Source organism: Erinaceus europaeus, chromosome 12, assembly GCF_950295315.1.
Source record: "Erinaceus europaeus chromosome 12, mEriEur2.1, whole genome shotgun sequence".
NCBI classification, from domain to species: Eukaryota; Metazoa; Chordata; class Mammalia; order Eulipotyphla; family Erinaceidae; genus Erinaceus; species Erinaceus europaeus.
In genome coordinates this window covers 42,944,076-42,961,342 of record NC_080173.1, presented here as the reverse complement: position 1 = coordinate 42,961,342, position 17,267 = coordinate 42,944,076, and the positions used below count along the sequence as shown (strand labels likewise).

Genomic DNA, 17,267 nt, shown 5'->3' with positions numbered 1-17,267 from the left:
AAACATAGACTCCATGTTTTGTGTCCATGATGGGGACAAAAATGTAATTAGCATATGGCTGGGGAACATAATTAACATGCAGCTTATGTCAAGCTGATGGACTTACATAAACCAAGTGATTCAAGTGCAAGCTTGCTGGAAGTAGCTTTCTATTCTGGCCTCTCTGTTCCTGTGAACAGAGCTGCAGCTCTTATTCTACACTCTCAAGTGCCTGCTCTCATCCTCAAGGACCACGATGGCTGCTTCTCCTGGGACTTGTACACTTGGAGCTCAGCTCTGGTAAAACTAGCTTAAAAGACTCACACCTCTTTGGCCATAATGAGTAGTCAATATTGCCCCTTTGCCTATCTTGCTATACATAAATTACTATCATGTAATAAACCTTTTTTGTCTTAAATTCATGCCAAGCTGCACCTGAAGTCTTTTTATTTTTTAACTACTATAATCCAGGGCATCAGGCATGAAATGGATGAGGTCTATCACTGAGTCACCTCCCTGGCTCATATGTTTATATTTTTTATGAAAAAATATTTAAAAAATTTTTATTTTGAATACAAATTTTAAGATAGAGACAGAGGAGTAGAGAGAGAGAGATACCAAAGCACAGAAGCTGGGTTCAATGCAGGCTGAACTCAAACTTAGGTCACACATGGCAAAGCTACGCACCATCCAAATGAGCTATTTAGCTCAGCCCTATGATTGTGTTATTTTTTAAACTCTTAAATATTTAAAAAAAATCTTCATAGACTGAGGCAATTTGTTATCAGAAGGGAAGGGAGAAAGAGTGTAGATAAACAGGGTAAAAGGTGTCAACTGTGTGGTGAAAGCTAAAATTGGACTCTTAGTGGTGAACTTCATGGAGCACATATATATGATTTTAGGTGATTCACACTTAAAACTTATTTAAAGTTGTAATGCAGTGCTACTTTAATTGAAAAATATCCAGCCAGTTTTGCACAATGAAGACCAGAGTATTTCAGGAAGGTGATGATGTCACAAAACTGGGGTTCTAGAAGGCAGGGTTGCCTAGCCCTCCTTCAGAACATGAGAAGCTGAGTGGGGCTAGAGTAGATTGTTTATGAGGAAAAGGAAGCTTCTTCTCTAAATACCTATGATCTACAGTTTCTCCCAGGAAGGCCTGGGTTGGCTAGGACCTGGGGTCAGAGAGATCTGGGGTAAGTGTTAGAAGGGGAAGTGAGAAGGCACCTGCCAGAACCACTGCTGTTCCTTCAGAGAAGCCCAGGGGGATAATTCATGAGTAGAGATGGAGCTGCCTGTTTTCTGAGCCTCAGTGACACCAGTCTTTGTAAGGACCTACAGAGTCAAGGTGGTGTCTGGCTGCTTGAGACACACCTAGACCCAAAAGTGAGTTGCTGCTTGTCTGCAGTGTTCAGTTCACTGGGCATCCTGCCATTGATTTGCTATGTCTGGAAATTCTAGATGAGAAATGGTAGCAAAAGCATGAGAAATCTGTGCTCAGGCTGCTATATAGTGAGTCTTAGAAGACAGAACAGAATGTCTGTGAGGAAACAAAGCTGTCAGAACAGCCATCTTGTTCAACCAGAAGCTGCCTGACTTGTACAGCTGGTGAACGGAGGCACTTAGGCTTTTTCCCCTCAGAGAAATGGCTTATTATAAGGTCACACACACACACACACACACACACACGTGGAAGAAATAACCTGACTCTTTGTTGTCATGGCATTGGTCATTTACTGTCTCAATTATTTTCAAGCTGATTTTCTCAAGTGTCTCCTCAGGATTTAAAGCAGGTCATGCACCCCTGGTTAGAATGACAGTTATGACATGTGTCCTCTCTGGGTAGTGCATCTGGAGGCACACAATGCCTCTCTATCTCTGATTGGTGGTCATCTTGACTGGAAGGTTATAATACTGCCTGGTTTCTCCACTGCATAGTTACTTTCCCCCCATGTAACTTATGTGCAATATGGGGGTAAAATACTTGAAGACCATGTCCACAGCCACACAAGCTTCTAGGTCAGATATAACATCCAGTGGTCTTATTTTCTCCAAACAATTTATCATGACTATAATGATGATTTTCCAATTTTGTGACTATCACTACAGTTATCAGCAGCATTTTATTGTAAGGAAGAGCTCCCACCTTCACCTATTATTTTATTTCTTTATTGGGAGATTAATATTTTATAGTTGACAGTAAATACAATAGTTTGTACATGCATAACATTTCTCAGTTTTCCATGTAACAATACAAACCCCACTAGGTGCTCTGTAATCCATTTTCAGGACCTGTACTCTCCCTTCAAGAGTCTTTTACTTTGGTGCAATACAACAACTCCAGTTCAGGTTCTACTTGTGTTTTCTCTTCTGATCTTGTTTTTCAACTTCTGCCTGAGAGTGAGATCATCCCATATTCTTCCTTCTGTTTCTGACTTATTTCACTTAACATTATTTCTTCAAGCTCCTCCAAGATGGGCTAAAAACAGTGAAATCACTGTATTTAATAGCTGAGTAGTATTCCATTGTGTATATATACCACACCTTGCTCAGCTACAAATCTGTTTTTAGATACCTGGGCTGCTTCCACATTTTGGCTATTACTGTGTTCATAGCAACTGTGTTGCTATGAACATAGGTATACACAAATCTTTTTGGATGGGTGTGTTGGGTTCCTTAGGAGAGGAATTGCAGGATGATAGGGTAGGTCCATTTCTAGACTTCCAAAAGTTCTCCAGACTGTTCTCCACAGAGGTTTGACCAATTTACATTCCCACCAGCAGTGAAGGAGGGTTCCTTTGACCCCACAGCCTCTCCAGAATTTGCTGCTGCTACCTTTTCTGATGTATGACATTCTCACAGGAGTGAAGTGGTATCTCACTGTTGTCTTGATTTGCATTTCTCTGACAATCAGAGACTTGGAGCATTTTTTTATATTTTTCTCAGACTTTTGGATCTCCTCTGTGGAGAATATTCTGCCCATGTCTTCTCCCCATTTTTGGATGGGGTCATTTGTTTTGTCGTTGTTGAGTTTGGCAAGCTCTTCATATATTTTGGTTATTGAACTCTTGTCTGATGTATGGCATGTAAAGATCCTCTCCCATTCTGTGAGGGGTCTCTTGGTTTGGGTAGTGGTTTCTTTTGCTGTGAAGAAGCTTTTTAATTTGATGTAGTCCCATAGGTTTATACTTGCCTTAGTCTTCTTTGTAATTGGGTTTGTTTCATTGAAGATATCTTTAAAATTTATGTATAAAAGAGTTTTGCCAATATTTTCCACTAAGTATTGAATAGTTTTTGGTCTAAAATCCAAGTCCTTGATCCACTTGGAATTTACTTTTGTATTTGGTGAAATATAGTGGTTCGGTTTCATTCTTCTGCATGTTTCAACCCATTTTTTCCAACACCATTTGCTGAAGAGACTCTGCTTTCCCCATTTAATGGTCTGGGCACCTTTGTCAAAGATTAGATGTTCATAGGTGTGGGGGCTTACTTCTGGGATCTCAACTCTATTCCACTGGTCAGTGTGTCTATTCATGTTCCATTATCAAGCAGTTTTGATTACAGTGGCCCTATAATACAATTTGAGATCTGGGGGTGTGATGCCTCCAGTTATGTTCTTTCTTCTCAAGATTGTTTTGGCAGTTATAGGTCTTTTCTTGTTCCAGATAAACATTTGTAGCATTTGTTCTATTCTCCTAAAAAATGTGCTTGGGATCTTGATGGGCATAGCTTACACAATGAACTTTCATGCCCAAGGCACCAGAAGTTCTAGTTTCCAGCCCCAGCACCACTATAAACACACACACACACACACACACACACACACACACACACACACAGAGAGAGAGAGAGAGAGAGATGAAGTAGCTCCCATGAACTTCTGTCATACTCTCTATCATTGTCCCCAAATGCTACCTAAAGCTGGATGTCCCTTATAAGGACGAGAAGAACTAAAAGAGGATCATGACCTACTGATGAAAGGAAATTGGCCTTGACCTTTAACAGTGGTTACATGACACGTTTATCCTTTTGTAAATATTACATTTTTTCAGTCCTAAGAAAGTAACTATAAAATTCATGAGAGGAAAGCGACTGGAACAGTTAGGTAGAAAACAATGAGTGAGTAAGTGAGTGAATACATTTGACTGCTCTCTCTAGATCGTCCAGTTCTTAGAGGAGACTAGTGGGAAGTCAGAAATACCTGACATACTACTGACACTCAGTTTTGCCTTCTTCCCTCTGAGATGATGAAGCCAATACTCATCTGCTTGGTCAGCTGCCTCCTCACCATAGTCCAGGCAATATTCATCCATCGCTGTGATTTGGCCAAGATCCTGCATGAGGAGGATTTGGATGGGTTTGAGGGATACTCCCTGAGTGACTGTGAGTGACTTTTCTTCACCCCCTCCCCCAGAAAACTCCAGTCCATTCTGTTTCTCCTCCATGTACTTCATGGTCATCTTTCTCTCTTATTCTTCTTTCAAAATCAGGTAAAAATTCACAGCTCTTCCTTTCCAAGGTATCTTTTCCTGTGTTCCAAACTTATTCAGCAGTCACCAGCTAAGTAAGCCCTTATTATGGATTAGGATCCTTTGATACCAAGGACACAGAGATAATCAGAGTCCCCACCCTCCTCATGTTCATTCTGGGAGTGGGGGAGAAAGGCAAGAAGCAAACATAGGAAGTACTTCCTGGTAGTGATAAAGGGTCTGCAGAGAAGTAGAGCAGAGGGAGTAAAAGGTGACAGTGTTCTAGAAGGGACAGTCAAGGAAGTGTCTCTGAGGAGATGCCCTTGAGCAATGCTCAATGAAATAAAGAGCCTAGTCTCCCAAAGGTCTGGAAGAACTTAGCAGTCCAGGGGAGTGAAAATGGTGCTAAGGCCTTGTCCTAGTCAACAGTGGAGAATTTTTTCCAGAACATGTGCATACATGCCTTGTAGCCTGGTCTCTTTTATCTTGCTTTGTGGAGTTTTATTAGGTACTCCACTTCATCTTTGTGTTGTACACTCCTTGAAGGCAGCATGCATATTTGCTTTTTTTATTTCAATGATAATTATTTTTTACTTTTCATTATATTTTTATAGAGATAGAAAGAAATCGAGAGGAGGAGAGATAAGGAAAGAAAGACACCTGCAGCACTGCTTCACTGCTCGTGAAGCTTCCTCCCTGCATGTGGGTACCGGGGGCTCAAACCTGGGTAATGTACACTCTACCTGGTGTGCCACCATCCAGCCTTGGCATAGATATTTGACCCAGCAAAATGTTCCTCACAGGGTTTTGTCCCACAGTAGATAGCCATTAATCATAGATAGCATGAATGGACAGATGAATGATTGGACCAATGGGTGAGTGGGTGGACTGAAGACTGGGAGAAGCTAATGGGAGTTTCTAGTCCACTTGCCCCAGTTAGCTCCTTAGCCCTTGTTCCTTCTCATCCCTCATCTCCCTTCTTCCTCTGTGTGGCCTCCTCTAACATATCTCTTCCCTGTGTCACAAGGGCTCTGCCTGGCTGCTTTGGAGAGTAATTTCAACATATCAAAGGTCAATGAAAATACAGACGGCAGCTTTGACTATGGCATCTTCCAGATCAACAGCCACTACTGGTGCAACGATTACAAGAGTCACTCAGAAAATATTTGCCGTGTGGACTGTAGAGGTCTGATCAGGGTTCTGGTGTGGGGGAAGTGACAGAGACAACCAGGTCATCCTCACAGGCTTTCTCTTCCTCATAGAGCCTAGGAAGGGCCCTAGCAGGATGACTCAGTATCAGGGATCTCCCACAGAGCAGAGGGCTTGGCTATATGGCCAAAATGTCCATAAAGGAGTCGGCAACGTCTCAGAGCAGGATCTAGAAAAGATCTATAGTATTAGGGCAGGAGTAGTTGCAGCCAGTGGAGAAGCAATTACTGAAGCCAGACTTTCCATCTTCTGCATCCCATAATTATCCTGGGTCCATGCTCGCAGAGAAATAAAGAATAGGAAAGCTTTCAAGGGAGGGAATGGGATATGGAGCTCAGGTAGTGGGAATTGTGCAGAATTCTACCCCTCTTATCCTATGGTCTTGCCTGTATTTTTTATTTTATAAATAATTTTTTAAAGAGCCTATTTTAGTGTCCCAGGAGGTGGCTCAAAGAATAGAACACATGCCTTAACATGCAGCAGGCACTGAGTTTGCACCCAGCACCAAATACCAGCATCAGCTACAGCACCAAAAGAACTTCATAGATAGTGGAGTGGTGTTTTGGTGTCTCCCACCCTCTATTATAGAGTAACAATTAGGTAGAAACTTTGATGATTTATGTGGTGAGTGGTATATACACATGCATGTATGTAGACCTGTAGTACTATAATCTTAAAGCATTGTACATCAGTGTTAAATTAAATGATTTGATTGGGAGGCAGTTTAGAGGTGCTATGCGTGTGTGAAGTTCTGGGTTCATTCCCTGGCATGACATTAAAAAATAAAACCTATGCATATTATTTACTTAGTGCTTTACATGCATAATTCATTTAATTTCATCTAATTTTACATGTAGTAGAAATTAGTACTATTCTCACTTTACAGATGAGAAAACTGAGGTTCAGATAATTAAAGCTGAACGCCTGACTGGTGGTCCCATAGGCTCAGCCTAAATACTAAGTGATACCATCTTTAATCAAAGTTCTCTGGCCAGAGGTCAAGTGCAAATTCTACACCTCAAAACCAATTCAGGGGGCTCCACAGGTCCCTGCTCTGCCCTTTACCACTTGCTCTGCACTTTGACTAATAGTCCTGTCTCTGCACCAGAACATTCTCCTTCATTGAGCAGACCCCACATACAAGAGGTACTTTAGCTTGGTCTTTGTGCTGCCTGCTTAGGCATTTACTTTCCTCACAATCTCCCAAACCGAGTGCACCACCATCGACACCATCCAAAAGTATGGCAATAAATAAACCCAAAGCTCAACCCTCCTTTCCTGTCCCAGCTCCAGTCACCCAAACCTTTTATGTATGTCTCCATATGGATGGGAGGTGAGGTGGGAGTGAATACCTTGCCTAATGGGTCAGTGGCACACATTCATACAGGGAGAGCCAATGTCGGCCTCAACTATTGGGACTGTCCTCTGTGCTCTCACCGGTCTTCTCTTCCTCCCTTTCAGATTTACTGAGCTTGGATCTTCTCCCAACCATCAACTGCATCAAAAAAATTGTGTCAGGAGCAGGAGGGATGAAGAACTGGTGAGGACACTGAAGCACTAAACTAGATAACAAAGCCAGAATAAAGATACAATGACTGAGAAAGGGACAATAGGATAGGACCACCATTCACTCCCAAGAAAATATAGGATAATAGAGGGCTTGGGAATCCTGTTCAGTAGGATTTGGATCTAGTTCTTTGTTTGATGTCATGTTAAGCAACCTATCTGGTTGCAGTAAAAAAAGTTACTAATGCTAGCTGAGGGAGATATATTCTGAGAGGCAAGGTGTCTGCCTCGGGCCACACAGGACCTTAGGAGGCAGGGCTAGCAGTTGTCAACAGCATCTCACCAGTGAGTTTCTGCTGTTTGCTTGACTGCACCCTCTGCAGACCAGCTTTCTCCACTCCTCAATCCAGGAGAAACGTTCTGGTTTACTTCAGTTGGTGAGCTAATGTTCTTGGCTGCCATTGGGTCTGGCTGGACTAAACTGAAGTTCAAAGGGCCTGGAATAGAAGAGATCCATGTGCCCTGTGGTTTAGTCAGCTGCAGGCACCAGAGCAATTACACAGTACAGTACAACCATGACTGCCTGGGCTGGGGTGTGGGGGGGGTCCTCTCTCAATACTTAGCAGCAACATTTCTTTTTTTTTTTTTAATATTTATTTATTTGGGGAGTTGGGCAGTAGCTCAGTGGGTTAAGCGCATGTGGCGCAAAGCACAAGGACAGGGATGAGAATCCCGGTTCGAGCCCCCGGCTCCCCACCTGCAGGGGAACCACTTCACAGGCGGTGAAGCAGGTCTGCAGGTGTCTGTCTTTCTCTCCCCTCTCTGTCTTCCCTTCCTCCCTCCATTTCTCTCTGTCCTATCCAACAACAATGACATCAACAACAATAACTACCACAACAATAAAAACAAGGGCAACAAAAAGGAAATAAATAAAGAAAAAAATTTTTTTTAATTTATTTATTCTTTATTGTCACCCTTGTTGTAGTTATTATTGTTATCATTGTTGCTGGATAGGACAGAGAGAAATGGAGAAAGGAGAGGAAGACAGAGAGGGGGAGAGAAAGATATAGACACCTGTAAACCTCCTTTACTGCCTGTGAAGCAACTTCCCTGCAGGTGGGGAGCTGGGGGCTCGAACCGGGATCCTTACTCCGGTCCTTGCGCTTTGCACCACGTGCGCTTAACCCACTGTGCTACCGCCCAACTCTTTAGCAGCAACATTTCTATAAAAGTAGGTTGTTCTCAAGTGTCCAACAACAGATGAGTGGTTGAGTAAGTTGTGATATATATATATATATATCGCAGCTATTTAAAATGGTGAATTCAGGAGTTGGGCAGTAGTGCAGCACGTTAAGCCCATGTGGCGCAAAGCACAAGGACCAGGGTAAGGAACCTGGTTCGAGCCCCTGCTCCCCACCTGCAGGGGAGTCGCTTCACAAGAGGTGAAGCAGGTCTGCAGGTGTCTGTATTTCTCTCACTCTCTGTCTTCCCTTCCTCTCTCCATTTCACTCTGTCCTATCCAGCAACAATGATATCAATAACAGGTACAATAAAACAAACAAGGGCAACAAAAGGGAATAAATAAATAAATATTTAAAAAATATTTAAAATGGTGAATTTACTATCTTACAAAAAGGATGATAAAGGACCTAGAGAGGGTTGAATTGTTAAGTGGAAAACTGAGAAATGTTACACATGTACAAACTACTGTATTTTTTTTCTGCTCTATATCTTTTTTGAAATTTTCTTTATTGGGAATTAATGTTTTACATTCAACAGTAAATAGAATAGTTCCTACATGCATAACATTTGCCAGTTTTCCATATAACAATACAACCCCCACTAGGTCTTTTATCATCCTTTTTGGACCTGTATCCCCGCCCCCGCACAAACCCCAAAGTCTTTTACTTTGGTGCAATACGCCAGTTCCAGTTCAGGTTCCACTTGTATTTTCTCTTCTGATCTTGTTTGTCAACTTCTGCCTGAGAGTGAGATCATCCCATATTCATCCTTCTGTTTCTGACTTATTTCACTTAACATGAATTTTTCAAGGTCCATCCAAGATCGGCTGAAAACGATGAAGTCACTATTTTTTATAGCTGAGTAGTATTCCATTGGGTATATATACCACACCTTGCTCAGGCACTCATTTGTTGTTGGACACCTGGGTTGCTTCCAGGTTTTGGCTATTACAAATTGTGCTGCCAAGAACATATGTGTACACAGATTTTCTTGGATGGATGTGTTGGGTTCCTTAGGATATATCCCCAGGAGAGGAATTTCAGGGTCATAGGGTAGGTCCATTTCTAGCCTTCTGAGAGTTTTCTAGACTGTTCTCCACAGAGGTTGGACCAATTTACATTCCCACCAGCTGTGTAGGAGGGTTCCTTTGACCCCACAACCCCACAAGAATTTGCTGCTGTTACCTTTTCTGATGTATGACATTCTCACAGGAGTGAAGTGGTATCTCATTGTTGTCTTTATTTGCATTTCTTTGACAATCAGAGACTTGGAGCATTTTTTCATGTGTTTCTCAGACTTTTGAATTTCTTCTGTGGTGAATATTCTGTCCATGTCCTCTCCTCATTTTTGGATGGGATTATTTTATAAACTACTGTATTTTACTGTTGACTGTAAACCATTGGTCCCCCAGTAAAGAAAAAAAGTAGGTTGTTGGGGCCCAGGCAGTGGTGCACCTAGTTTTAAGTGCACACATTACAGTGCACAAGGACCCAAGTTCAAGCCCCTGGTCTCTGCCTGCAGGGTGAAAACTTCACGAGTGGTCTCTCTCCTCTCTACCCCTCTCCTCTCAATTTTTTTGTCTTTATACAATAATAAATAAAAACATTTTAAAATAAATAATTGAAAGTAGGTTGCTCTACTTTCCCATGTGCATTGATGGGGTTCAAGTCCCCAGACCCCACCTGCAGGGTGAAAGCTTCATGAGAGGTGGAGCAGTGCTGCAGGTCTCTCTTCTTATCTCTATCTCTCTCCCTCCCTCTCTCTTTTTCTCTCACCTTCTGTCTTTCACCTATCCAAAATATAAAAGTAAAGAAGAAGAAGATGAAGAAGAGGAGGAGGAGGAGGAGGAGGAAGATGGCCATGAGGATTAGTAATAATCCTGATTATTGGGGGGAGGGAAAGTGTGTTTTTCTTTAGTTGAGCAGATATTCTCTAAGGTGTCAGGTTATCAGTGATGGTTGTTGATATGATTACTTAACTTTTCTGAGCTTCTTGCTACATATACAAATAATACAAGTGTCCTCTTTACCAGATGACCGGTAGAGTTTCATACTCTAAAAATACTGTGAAAAAACAGGAACACTGATGACTATTAAGGCTGGAATTTTTTGGAAGGAAAGTCAAGGGTTCTACCTGGAATTTATTTTTAGGGACTCTCAGTCCTGTAAAACTGACCCCGACAAAGGGAGATGAGAATCTGGAAATGTGGAAACTTGTTGTTCAGGGGTAGAGGATACACAATGGCTACTGGTAGTTCAAAAGGAGATTCATAGGCCTTGGAAGAAGAGACAAGACAGTTACAAATGGAGGGGATTCTGAGCACAGGTTGTGGGGAAAATGCATGAGCATCTGGGTCATCTGTATGGAGAAGCAGCTACTCAGTTCTTTCTCTTTCTCTTTCTCTCTCTCTCTCTTCTTCTCCCCACACAGGGTAAACTGGAGGTTACACTGTTCAGGCCGGCCACTCTCCTACTGGACTACAGGATGCCACCTAGGATGAGGCATTGTAACAAGCCTGCTGTGGAATCATTCCAGAACTCTTCTTCTCACTTGGGAATTTTTGGTTACTTCTTGCCTTTGTCTCCATGTTATTTTCTTCCCTATTGATTTACAAACCAAACTGACTAGTGCCCCCCCCCCATCAATGGCTTGCTACAGCTTCTTCCTTGTCCCCAGCCAGATGCAGGTGCATGGTTCCTATTTGTTATTTGCAAAATAAGAGGATCACAATGAAGTTTCTCTATTTTTTTTGAATTACTAAAAGTTTCCTGTGCAAAGAATATATTAATGTTATGTAAGTCTGAGTACTTAATAAAATAGGAGTATTCCAGATATTAGAAGGACAAAACTATTGTTCATAATAAGTGTTAATAATCTAGGTGGAAGAGCAGAGACATACATTAATAATTACAGTTTGATGTTGGGATAATAAAATCTGTAACTTGGTTTAAAACTGTCAGGATCCAAGTTATTTTTCCAAAGTCAATTATTTCTTCTAAGAGAAGTCTCAAAATTAGGTAATGGGTGGATCCCAGGGTGTGGTATGAAGACACAGAAAATAGTGGCAGAGAAATTATGTCAGGTGCCAGTGACGTTGGGGTGCTTTTAGAGAATGAGCTAGAATCTAGGGTTTTTTTTTTTCTTAAAGGCTTCTCAGGATGGGATCTAATTTTCTTGGAAGGTGTTAATGGATAGTGGAACATGTAAGGAGAGAAAAGTCACAATTGGAAAAACACCCTGCATACAGCAGACCATCAGTACTGTTTGATTAAACTCTATGCTATTTTAAAGTTGTCCCAGCTATAAAACAAGAGATTTTACTAGTCAGTACTTCTCAGACTTTTGGACTTCACTGACGAATAAAATGTCATTAAATAAATAAATAAATAAATAAGACCACCATAAGATTTCCATTGTTGTTGCTGTTGTTAATGCCCAATTAAGAGAAAGAAGAAAAACAAGAATTTAGGTGGTTACTCAGAGACAGAACATATGACTTAAATATGTGAGGTCCAGAGCTGGTCGCAGCACATGCTTAAATGGTGCTTTGGCTCTCTCTCACCCTCTTGCTCTCTCTCTCTAAATATGTGTGTGTGTGTACTTTTTTCTTTTTTTATTTTGAAGTGCAATGTTTTAATACAAGAAGACCTAATGACAGGTGACAGGCTATAGCAACATAGTGGTGTTACATTAGTATAGGATATTAATTTTTCACATTGTGATTTAGAAATCTCAACCCAGATATATATAATTTTAAAATATCTCAACAAATATCCTCTGTCAGTAATTATTTATGAAAATAAGCATCAAAATTATGGAACAACTAAATGGAAAATAAATGGAAACATTTTTGCTTGTGGAAAAAAATAACACTGACAGCATTGTCCTTTTCTTGAGAATTGGTGAAAAATTCCTCCTAAAACAGCAAGTTCTAAAGACTGTTATTTAGAAATCTCAGGAGACTGGTCTTATAATATGTCATCTGGCTCTGATATTTCAGGATGAAAAATAAGGACCGCAGTTTCTTACTCCCCCAAATAGCCTATTATGAAGACAGCTAAAGCAATCTTTCACAGGTGTTCAATTTTTTGATCTTTTCAAATCTGTTACTCCTCAACCTGCTCCCTAACTGCTACATCATACCATTGCAAACACATATTCACAACCACAGTCACAAAGGAAAAGAAGGGAATTATTTTTAAAATGTATTTTTTCCTTCTGGTTTTCTCCTTTTTTCAGATTGAATTTTTAATTTTAATTTTATTGTTGATTTAATAATGATTTACACAATTATTATGAGATAACAGGGTATAATTCCATATCTTTCCCACCACTAGAGTTCTATGTCTCCATTCCCTCCACTGGAAACTGCAGTAGCTCTCCTAAGGTCACATATTATTTCTATAACTATATATATTTCCCCATTTTTCTATGGTCTTGCCTTCTCCTCCTTTCTTTTTCTTTCAAAACTATTTTTTAAATTTCTTTATTAGGGAATTAATGTTTTACATTCAACAGTAAATACAATAGTTTGCACATGCATAACATTCCCCAGTTTCCCATATAACAATACAACCCCCACTAGGTCCTCTATTATCTTTCATGGACCTGTATTCTCCCTACCCACTCACCTCAGAGTCTTTTACTTTGGCGTGATATGTCAAATCCATTTCAGTTTCTACTTGTGTTTTCTTTTCTGATCTTGTTTTTCAACTTCTGCCTGAGAATGAGATCATCCCATATTCATCCTTCTGTTTCTGACTTATTTCACTTAACATGAATTTTTCAAGGTCCATCAAAGATCGGCTGAAAACGGTGAAGTCACCATTTTTTACAGCTGAGTCACCATTTTTTACAGCTGAGTAGTATTCCATTGCTTGCTCAGCTACTCATCTGTTGTTGGACACCTGGGTTGCTTCCAGGTTTTGGCTATTACAAATTGTGCTGCCAAGAACATATGTGTACACAGATTTTCTTGGATGGATGTGTTGGGTTCCTTATGATATATCTCCAGGAGGGGAATTGCAGGGTCATAGGGTGGGTCCATTTCTAGCCTTCTGAGAGTTCTCCAGACTGTTCTCCACAGAGGTTGGACCAATTGACATTCCCACCAGCAATGTAGGAGGGTTCCTTTGACCCCACAACCCCACAAGAATTTGCTGCTGTTACCTTTTCTGATGTATGACATTCTCACAGGAGTGAAGTGGTATCTCATTGTTGTCTTTATTTGCATTTCTTTGACAGAGACTTGGAGCATTTTTTCATGTGTTTCTAGGCCTTTTGGATTTCTTCTGTGGTGAATATTCTGTCCATGTCCTCCCCCCATTTTTGGATGGGGTTATTTGTTGTCTTGTTGTTGAGTTTGTCAAGCTCTTTATATATGTTGGTTATTAAACTCTTATATAAAGATCTTCTCCCATTCTGTGAGGGGTCTCTTGGTTTGGGTAGTGGTTTCTTTTGCCGTACAGAAGCTTTTTAATTTGTTGTAGTCCCATAGGTTTATACTTGCCTTAGTCTTCTTTGTAATTGGATTCGTTTCATTGAAGATGTCTTTAAAATTTATGTGTAAAAGAGTTCTGCCAATATTTTCCTCTAAGTATTGATAGTTTGTGGTCTAACATCCAGGTCCTTGATCCACTTGGAATTTACTTTTGTATTTGGTGAAATACAGTGGTTCAGTTTCATTCTTGGTTCCAGATAAACATTTGTAACATTTGTTCTATTCTCCTAAAAAATGTGCTTGGGATCTAGATGGGGATAGCATTAAATTTGTAGATGGCTCTGGGTAGTATATTCATTTTGATGATGTTAATTCTTCCAACCCATGAACATGGAATATCTTTCCACCTTTTTTTTTGTCTTTTTCAATTTCTTTGAGTAGTGACTCATAATTTTCAGTATACAAGTCTTTCACTTCTTTGGTTAGATTTACTCCTAGATATTTTATTGCTTTTGTTGCTATAGTAAAAGGAATTGATTGTAAAAGGAATTGATTTCTGGATTCCAATTTCTTCTAACTTAGTGTTTGCATAGAGGAATGCCACTGACTTTTGAATGTTAATTTTATAGCCTGACACCTTACTGTATTGCCTGATGATTTCCAAAAGCTTCTTGCTGGATTCCTTAGGTTTTTCCATGTATACTATCATGTCATCTGCAAATAAGGAGAGTTTGACTTCTTCTCTTCCAATCTGTATGCCTTTAATTCCTTGCTCCTGCCTGATTGCTATGGCAAGAGCTTCCAACACGATGTTGAATAGAAATGGTGATAGTGGGTAGCCCTGTCTAGTACCTGATCTGAGTGGAAATGCTTTCGCCATTGAGTATGATGGTGGCTGTAAGTTTGCTATATATAGCTATTCCCATTTTTTGTAGTGTTTTGATCATAAAGGGATGTTGTATTTTGTCAAAGGCTTTCTCTGCATCTATTGATATGACCATGTGGTTTTTGGTCTTGCTTTTGTTGATGTGGTGGATCACATTGTTAGATTTATGTATATTAAACCAACCTTGCATGCCTGGGATAAACCCCACTTGGTCATGATGAACAATCTTTTTGATATACTGCTGTATTTCATTATGAACTTGATACTGACTCACTACAGACTATTGTGTACTTTTGCTTTCAGGTATACATTTTGCCCTAATTTATGGATACATGTAAACATATGCTCTATCTTATGGGACCTGGCCTATATCTAGGTTTTGGGACTTTGTTAGGAAGTGAACCTCCTGGAATGGAATTAGAGAATACTGTGAAAGGAAAGATCTCACCCGAGTGATGAGGGTGAAGGGTTGGCAATCCATATCTGACGTCTCTGTACATAGTCTGAGGTGAAGCATGCTGAGATGGTACTTGTTGCATAGATTAGGTTGGAATCAGTGGAGACAATATCGTTTGGCCTGACTTGAGAGAAGCATGCAGGGAAGTGAGCCCCACCCCAGAGGTTCCAGTACTGGGAGAAATATAAGCTATATAGAGGAAGTGGGAGATTCCTGTTGTCTGATGATTTAAGAAGACAATAGTTATTGCAATAATCACATTGTTTGGCAATTGGGTTAAATTTGAAAAATCCCTTTGTTAGGATTTGCTGTATCATAGACACCCTCACCATATTTTATGTCCTTTGACATTATTTGCATATATCTATGCCACTGGTTTCTTTTGTTCTCCCTGAACTAAACTTTTAAGAGAATCAACATATTAAAGACTCAGCCTATGTATTAAAAAGACTTTGTGCTTTAAAAAGTTTGAGACATTCAATCAGATTTCCCCCTCTCATATTACTTAGTGATTTATATGACTACAAATTAATAGAAGTGTACATAAACACCATTCTCACCACCAAAAGACTGTGTCCCATCCCCTCCCCCCCATGAAGCTGAACATCCACCCTCACCCTCAACGCAGGGCTTTTACTTTGGTGGGTCGGGCTCTTTCTATGAGGAGAATCCCAAGGCTTCCCAAGATTCTAACCAAAACCCAGAGAGAGAGAGAGAGAAAAAGAACCAGAGAGAGCATCATTCTAGCATATGTGATGCTAGGGATCAAATTCAGGACTTCTGGTATAATAGTCAAGTGTTTTATCCATTACAACATTTCCCAGGCTATTCAGTAGAGTTTTCAGCAACATTAACATTATGATAATTTTATTCTTTTAAAGATATTAATTGGGGAGGCTGGGTGGTGTTGCACCTGGTTAAGCACACATAGTACTACGTGCAAGGACCTGCACAAGAATCTGGTTTTGAGCCCCCAGCTCTCCACCTCCATAGGAGGGTTGCTTCACAAATGGCAAAACAGGCCTGCATGTATCTATCTTTCTTTCTCCCTCTCAGTGTCCATCCCCATCTCTCTCAATTTCTATCCTATTCAATAAAATGTGAAAAAAAGAAGATAAAAAAATCATTTTTACTATTTAAATAATTGAAGGCGTTTTGTCTAAGAGTGAGAAGCTAGAGTGCTACTCCTGTATATGATACACTGGGCATTGAACCAGGACCCAGCCCCTGACAGCCAAATCTTGTGCTTTATCAGCTGAGCTACTTCCCTGGCTAATTGTTTTCTACTTCATTCAAAAACTTGAGTAGAAAAGCTTAAGGAATGGTACCACGTACCATTCTTCAGGCAAGTAACAGTTAACTCAAGGTAACCTAGGCTCTCTAGAGCAATTAATGGCTTATATTACCAAACTGCATAAGAGCACAGGGTACTAACTGCTGGGACTTTCTCTCATACCCGTTAGGCAGTCTTGCTAATTCTCCTCTTCCCTTATCCCCTGGGAACTACCACTCTGCAGTCTGTTTCTATGGATTGAGCTATTCTGAATGTTTTATACATATGAAATCACGCAGTACATGACCTTTTGTGCCTGCCTGATTTTTTTTACACTTAGCAAAAATGATTTTTGAGCTTCATTCATGTAGTAATATCTGTCAGTACTTTATTCCTTTTTAATTTTTTTAATTTATGCAAAAAAGACTGACATGTTTAAAGCTCCAAAGGTCCCAGGTGCAATCCCCTAGCATCACCATAAGCCAGAGCTGACCAGTGTTCTGGTATATATATATATATATATATATATATATATATATATATATATATATATATATGTATGTATGTATCATCCTGGGTCCATACTCCCAGAGCAATAAAGAGTAGGAAAGCTAGGAGTAGGAGGGGATGGGATACAGAGTTCTGGTGGGGGGAAATTGTGTAGAAATGTACCCCTCTTACCCTATGGTCTCATCAATATTTCCATTTTATAAATAAAAAATATTAAAATATATATATTTAAACACACAGACATATGACTGATTGGTAGCACACCTGGTTGAGTGCAAATGTTACCATTTGCAAGG

At 40.2% G+C, this 17,267-nt stretch overlaps 1 protein-coding gene across 2 annotated transcripts; it reads left to right on the top strand.

The window, feature by feature from the left end:
* Nucleotides 1-1,071: 1,071 nt before the first annotated feature.
* Nucleotides 1,072-11,846, top strand: LYZL6 (lysozyme like 6). Of its 2 annotated transcripts, XR_009552812.1 has the most exons (6): nt 1,072-1,175; nt 4,224-4,362; nt 5,476-5,634; nt 7,119-7,197; nt 10,836-11,091; nt 11,554-11,846. XR_009552812.1 is itself a non-coding variant. In XM_007529649.2 (5 exons), the coding sequence occupies exons 2-5, from the start codon at nt 4,224-4,226 to the stop codon at nt 10,903-10,905; spliced, it is 447 nt and encodes a 148-aa protein (XP_007529711.1). In that variant the 5' UTR covers nt 1,072-1,175; the 3' UTR covers nt 10,906-11,237. The 2 variants fall into 2 exon arrangements, 1 of the variants encoding a protein (XP_007529711.1); XM_007529649.2 differs by lacking the exon at nt 11,554-11,846 and having other exon boundaries at nt 10,836-11,237.
* Nucleotides 11,847-17,267: the final 5,421 nt, after the last annotated feature.

Coding starts and splice junctions, on each gene's coding strand:
- LYZL6 (XM_007529649.2), top strand. CDS start 4,224: ATGATGAAGCCAATACTCATCTGCTTGGTCAGCTGCCTCCTCACCATA. Junction 4,363..5,475: donor GGGATACTCCCTGAGTGACT/GTGAGTGACTTT, acceptor CTGTGTCACAAG/GGCTCTGCCTGGCTGCTTTG. Junction 7,198..10,835: donor GCAGGAGGGATGAAGAACTG/GTGAGGACACTG, acceptor CTCCCCACACAG/GGTAAACTGGAGGTTACACT.